The 7273-nt window shown below is 41.6% G+C and overlaps 1 protein-coding gene across 1 annotated transcript; it reads left to right on the top strand.

Annotated features, from left to right (window-relative positions):
• The first annotated feature begins 3510 nt into the window (after positions 1-3510).
• On the top strand, positions 3511-5808 carry LOC142370332 (uncharacterized). Its single transcript, XM_075452848.1, has 4 exons — positions 3511-3663; positions 3829-4018; positions 4149-4406; positions 5549-5808. Exons 1-4 carry the CDS (start codon positions 3619-3621, stop codon positions 5680-5682), a joined length of 627 nt encoding a protein of 208 aa, XP_075308963.1. The 5' UTR covers positions 3511-3618; the 3' UTR covers positions 5683-5808.
• Positions 5809-7273: the final 1465 nt, after the last annotated feature.

Raw genomic sequence — 7273 nt, 5'->3', positions numbered from 1 at the left:
GGATTTTTTTTCCTTTTCACCGCTTGGACACAAAAGACGAAAAAAAAAAATGAATTGTGGTGGTAAAAGTGAAAGGAAAAAAGGACCTGCTCAGTGGAGAAGAGGAGGAAAGTGGATTCTCTGGAGTGGTTAAAAGCACTGAGGCAGAGGAGAAGGAGCCAGCTTTGTCTGATCTGGAGACTATGCTGTGCGCTCATATGTGGCAACAGTTTCAGTTTTATTTATATAGTGCCAAATTACAACAAATGTCATCTCAAGGCACTTAAATAATATAATCCAATTGTCAACTTGTCGAGCGGTCCAGAGGCAAAAACCAAGGAATAATCCTTTAAGTGGCAATGAAGGTGTGTTTAATGAAACACATACAAAATACAAACTCTTAAAGGCCTACAGAAAGCTGACACTACACCCAATACATAATGATAATACATACAGAGGAACAATAATGATCATTGGACCTTACACCAAAACATTTCATAAACTCAGAAATTTGCGATTTTGAATTTGTCGCTTGGAAATCCTTCCTGGAATTCCAGACTGGTGGCGGGGCTTCCGTGTGACGTCACAAGTGCCATGGGTTTTCCTGGCTGCCACCATAGTAGTATGCTTGTTGAGTGGTGAAGGCAATAAAACGTTGGGTTCAGTGCAGTTTTTATTGCGAGTAGATGTACGAAGTCAGTTACCAGTGGTTACCAACATTATGGAGCCAGAAACCAAGAAAGGGGCCCGGAAGAAATGCGCAGGAAAGAAGAAGGAGAAGGTGGAATACGACACAGGCAAACGTTGTGTGGCTTGGGGGTGCAGCAACACCAGTGCCATGAAGGGCACAGCTACGTTTTTGTTCCCAAAAGATAAAGGTAAGTCTGGGGTGAGTGGAAATATTTATGAAAAAATGTTGACCCGACCCGCTTTCCGACCCGCTTTTAAAAAAAGTAGTCAATGGTCTTAATGAACATCCTAGCGTCATTGGCAACGCACAGCAGACCTCATATAGCCTACCTGCATTCATTTTTAAGGTGTTAAAATTGTAAGATGGCATTGCTTGTAAGTTTATGTTGACAAACTTGCCCCGCTTCAGCATTCAAAAGTTAAATTAGCGCTCAACATCTAAAAGAATACAATAGAGGTAGCCTTCCCACAACAATTGGCTATAGGCAACTTCGTCACATGGATGAATAATAAAAGCTCTCACATCACATGCACAATATATGTCTTTATTAACGTATGTCTGTGAACGCGTGTCTCATTTTAGACAACCAAAAATAGTACCTACTGTACTTCTGACCACGTACGTCATCTCTGCGGAAGTTATTCAGCCAATAAAGTGTATTTATTTAATAGAACATTGTGTCTACTGTTTGAATTACAAACGTTTACCACGTTATTTTTTTAATGTTTATCTCAAACGACAAAACGACCCGACCGATTGCAACCCGAATATCATTAAAAATATTTTTTTATGACCCGCAACTGTGGGTGACCGCGGATGCCTGCAGGCACCCGCTGGCTTCGGGTCAGCCCGCGCATCACTGGTTGTTACCTATTGAGTATTGTACCTGCTGTAATCTCATTGCAACCAGATCAAATACTATTTTTCTTTTTTCTCTTCATTTTCAAAGCCCTGTCCAAGGCCTGGTCAGATGGGGTGAAGAAAACAAGGGCTGATTGGAGGGAGCCAACCAAGTACAGTGTCCTGTGCTCAGAACACTTTAGGGACTGTTTTGAGGAAGGACCACTGATGAGAGCCGCACTAGGCATTGACACCAAGCGACCTCTGCAGCTGAAGAAGGGTGTAGCACCATCTATTTTCCCCAAACCACAGACAATAACCCAACCACATGCAGAACCATCAGGTTCCAGCTCAGCCTATGCCAAGAGGGAGAGAAAACGGGTAATAACTGACAGACTGTGTACAGCTACAATAGGAAACAATTATGTAATGTTAGACACATGCATTAGCAGGTCAAAATTATGTAGCCTACTGATGAAAAATCGAAAGGTGGAAAAAAAAAAAAAAAAAAAAAAAAAAAAAAAAATCGAGAGTACACTCTACCTAGTATAAAACAAAGGCTTAGTGAGTATACATTTGATCTAGGTAGGCCAGCTAGTATACTATACTAATAGAAAGGGCAGGCTACAGCAGTTCTGATATATTATTATTTATAAACAGCTAGATGATCCACTGGACTTTCCCTAAATGGTTAGGTGATTGTGTTGTCAATTCACAGAAAATAGACGGAATGCTGTCAGCACAACAAGAGGGAACAGAGTCAAGCAGTCTGGCTTCGTTCACAGAGGACTCCATGGACACTCAGACTGGCACCGACATAGATACTGGCACAACACAGATAGACACTCAGGTTTGTTTTTGCTGCCACTTGTGATAACTTTTCCTGGCTTTTTAAAAACAGTGCTGCCTTTTTAATTATTGTTTATAAGAACTAAATACAAAAGACAATTATTTATATTGACAACCAGGTACTCCTGTACTAGTAGTACTGCACATGCATAACTTTTCACTTTATTTACATATATTGTTTCAGGAAGGGAAACTGACAACAGACCAAGGGTGTCAAACTGAGAAAGTGGCAACTGCGATTGGCAAAACACAAACTAGAATGGGCATTGGCAAAGTGAAGGCAAGAACAAGAGGTATATGTCTTCCATCTTTTGTAATAAAAAATAATCAACAATGTGTGCTTTTTTGTTTACTGTTTTAGTAAATTACTTCTTTATGTATGTAAATGAGATTGATCTGTTCCAGGATGCCAGTACTGCAGTCTCCTTTTTGAGGCTTTTGATCAATAATTACACACTTCATTATCAGATTATAATATAAATTCAATTCTTATTTCATTGCCAGGGTGTCAAGTGACTCCAGAGATGATTGATCAACATAGATCAACAGGCAGACTGAGAAAGCTCGAAGTCCAGGGTTCTAGTATTCAGGCTGAAGTAACTGCACTACCCACTACTACTCGATCACGAGCTGTGCACAGACCAGACCTGCCACAGGACCTTGCAGATCTGCCGTCCAGCAGTCCACCTTACCCTGACCCTGACCCAGGCTCTTCAGACTGGGAGCCAAGTAGCCCATCACTGTGCTCAAGCCAACAATCTTCAGACATGTCAGAGGACAAGGCAGAGGAACCCAAGTACATTGTGTTCAGCTCCTGCTTGAAGAAGCTCCTGCAGTGGTGGTACTGTCCATCTTGTGGTAGTGTGGACATTCGCCATGTCTGGACCACATCTGGGACGCTCCTTACCATCACATTGGCCTGCGATTCTTGTAGCAAGCTCACCAAGTGGTCAAGTCAGACCAACATTGGCCGGTTTGCTGGTGGTAACATATTACTATCTGCTGGGATCCTCTTTGCTGGTGCATCTGTGACCAAGATGCTGAGAGTCCTCAACTTTATGGGCGTGGCCACATACAGTGGGAGGACTTTCTACAACCACCAGAAGGAGATATTGCATCCTGCCATAGAGACAGTGTGGAAAGACCAGCAAACAAGCCACCTCAGCCTGTTGCAAGTGGAAGACCGACCTCTCACGCTGGGCGGTGATGGGAGGGCAGACAGCCCAGGACATACTGCCAAATATGGCACTTACACTACCATGGAGCTGGAGGCTGATGTTGTGATAGACCTGCAGGTTGTACAGGTAATCTGAAGCTATGCTCTGTGCTGTTCTGTGCTGTTATTAAAATCAACAAAACAGATGTCATGAAACTAGTATTTGAGGCAGCACAACTAAAATGTTGGCAACTTGATCAGAATGCCAACTTGTCAATTGTTATTGTACCTAAAGTGGATCATTATTTTACAGAGCAACGAAGTGGGAGGCAGTTATCACATGGAGATAGAAGGCCTGAAGAGAATGGTGACATATTTGGAGGATGAGTGGCACCACCACATTGGCACGTTGGTAACTGACAGACATCTGCAGATTGCCAAGTGGGTCCGCGAGAACTATCAACACATACTTCACCTCTACGACATTTGGCATGTAGCCAAGTGTAAGTTTTTTAAATTTAAACCCCCAACCCCCACCCTCCCTCAGGCTTCGGCCCACAGAATGGAATACAGCATGTTAGTGTTTTAATATTTATCTTAACTAATAATTATTATTATCAATTTTTGTTTCAGCATTGGCAAAGAAGCTGAAGGCCATTTGCAAACTGAAGGGGTGTGAAGACTTGATTCCATGGCAGCAGAGCATAATAAACCATCTATACTGGTCCGTGGTCTCTACCACCAATGGAGATGGTGACCTGATCCTGGACAAGTGGAAGTCTGTCGAGAGGCACATCCAGAATCTTCATACTCGCCATGGGGGAAAGTTTCCCAGATGTGCTCACCCCAGGCTGCGGTGCAAAGACCGCAAAAAGAAGTGGATCAAAAAAGGTATTCCACTACTAACACTGGTTTTACTCCCTCCCCCATTTAAAGCAGCAGATGCACTGTACCACAAGTAATGAACTCTTAAGTTACTCTTGATTTATCTTATTTAGATTTAGACACATTTTCTAATAAATGCTCGCCAATACTGTATTTTGTATTTTTTGTATTTTGTATTTTTTACACTGTATTTGGTATTTTCAGTAGAAACTTCTAGTACATTATCTAGTTCTAGTACTAGTAAAGATCTCCAAGACTTCTCTGGTACAAAGATTAAAATGTAATGTTATGAACCGTTATTGATATGTTGGGTGTAGGTTCCTTAGCAGCAGCAAAACTGGAGGAGGTGGTGACAAACAAGTCTTTGTGCAAGGACATTGCTAAGCTGTCTGGAGTACACCAAACCTTCAGGATCGAGGCCTTCCACAGTCTTGTGAACCAGTTTGCCCCAAAACTGTACTGCTACACATTTACAGGCATGGTGTGCAGGTTGGTGCCATCTTTGCAGTCTGGACTGCACAGGAAGGCAGTGGGACGCGGATTTCTTTCCCTAGGAATCCCCAGCACAAACGCACCACCTGTCGATAAGCAGTGTACCGATGACGCCTGCAAGAAAGAACACAGAAAACACAGAAAACTTACTTGTAAACGAACACGAGAAAATACAGGACAATAAAACTATAATGTTGCTAGAACAGAAACACTGGTCAGAATGACCAAATAACTACTAGATAGTAATACTAATCAGTACTACTATTGCATGGTACGGATTTCTCAGCTGCATGGTGCTGTGTGTGTGCTGCATTTGTGTCTTTGCATGTTTGTCACTGAGTGTATTTCAGTCTGCAGGAAACGGCAGTGAAGAAAGATTAGAGAAAGAAAAGATGTGTTTCAAATGAGAAAAAAGTGTTTAGTTAAAAAACTAACACTTTCCTCATGCTCCCTCTGAACTTCCTTTCCTGAGCACCAGAACCAGTGGATTGGACCATGAGCTCTGGGATGAGAAAAGTGCCTGAGACAATTGAATTTGTATTTTTGAGTAGAATATTAAACTGTTAAAGATCTCAGGGATTGATTTTTTTTATTTATTGTTTGAGATCAAAGTAGGTTGACCTACTCATGGTGTATGCTTTTTGTCTTTTCAACAGGAGCGATACAGTGGAAGTCCAACTTTCTACATCACAACTCCTTCAGAGGGAGCACAAGCTCTTACACTGTCCTGACCTTTCTTAGCATCTCTGCTACAGCAGATAAATCCCCTTTAACATTTTCAATGATTTGATTATTGTTTATTGCTTTTATTTAATAAGAATAAAGAAATAAAAGTAATACAGACTCATTTCTTTCAAGTAAAAAATATGCCCATACACTGAAGTATTTTTGTTTGATCCTAAGCTGAAGATAAGTTGAAACAACTATTTGCATATATTTTTACTGAAATGGTTTTTAATCAAACAAACTCATTTCATATTGTTTATCATACTCATAAACCAGATTTGAAAAGACAAATGTGACATTTGTTTTGATACTTTACAATTTTTCACAATTATTTTCTTGAAATGAACATCTGCATTCTGTGTAAAGTGACAGGGGACATTGGTAATGACACACACCTGCATGTTAATTAGATACTTGTATTCATTTTCTTATAAATTGCCATACTACTACACTAGTCACTACTAAGACTACTGAAATGTCATAAACTCTCATATGTTCTCTTAGTACACTACTGGTTCTCATCTCCTTGCAAATCCCAATGCTGCTGCTTGTATGCTAGATAAGCTATCCGCAGCACCCAGATATCCAGACAGCCCGACCGGAACCCTGGGTGGTCACGGATACAGGAGTGCACCCCCTCAGCCTCCATTGTGTCGGCCACTTGGACGATCTCCCTGCAGCAAACACATTCATATCGCGACGGCATAGGTGTACAGTTGCCACACTGACACCTGCAACCGAGAATGAGAAAAGGTTTCAGCTCATTGAACTTTGTATCTAATAATGTGATAATAAACAGATAAAGGATTGAATTGCCATCAAGCATGAAACTTGAATGAAAAATTGGATATTGTCTGCAGATATTGTCTGTATACTGGGCCAGGGTAGGGAGAGACTGGTAAGTCTGATAAGAAGCTATTAAAATTGTGACCCAGCATCCCGGTCTGCACTCACTGACTCCGGCACTGTGTAAAAAGTGTGTTGACAGGCTGTCAGTGTCAGTTAGCTTCAGTTGTCAGTGCAGTGCTAATCCCTCTCAATAAAATTATTTATGCCTCATCAACATCGTCCAGACTCGTGGCCTAGACCAAACACAGTGTATGCTCACCAATCGGCATTCTGAAGACGACCAAAATCACCATGATCACCATCATCGTACCCACTGCTCTCGGACTCGGACTCCGACCCACTGTCACTGGCAATGGCTGGCTCGAACCTGTATGATTCTAGCCCCAATCCCTCCTCGGTTTCTTCCTCAGGCTCTTCATTGTCTTCTTCATTGTCATCAACAATATTTGGCTCGAAATTTGCCGTGAAGAAGCTGTCCAGGTCTGGCAAACTGCTGGCTTCGCTACTAGAACTACTAGTATCAGACATGGTGATTGTTGGTGGTTGTTCCAGCAGTTGGCACTCGTGACGTCACGCACCTGTCGTCTGCTACTTCCGGTTTGCCAAATGGGGGCTATTCGAGTCAAATGTGGTGATAGTTTATTGGGCCTAATCAGGTCTATCCAGGGGCCTAAAATTATTTTAAAATCATAAAATCATTCCATGGTATATGAGGAATCGATCTGCTATTTCAGTTTTGTGCAAAAAAAAAAAAAAAAAAAAATCACCTTTCTGTAGGCCTTTAACAATACTCTCCAGTCTCAATC

The sequence above is a fragment of the Odontesthes bonariensis genome, chromosome 20, assembly GCF_027942865.1.
Source record: "Odontesthes bonariensis isolate fOdoBon6 chromosome 20, fOdoBon6.hap1, whole genome shotgun sequence".
In the NCBI taxonomy this organism is placed as follows: Eukaryota; Metazoa; Chordata; class Actinopteri; order Atheriniformes; family Atherinopsidae; genus Odontesthes; species Odontesthes bonariensis.
The sequence above is the reverse complement of the archived record's forward strand: the minus strand, read 5'-3'. Positions and strand labels throughout refer to the sequence as shown.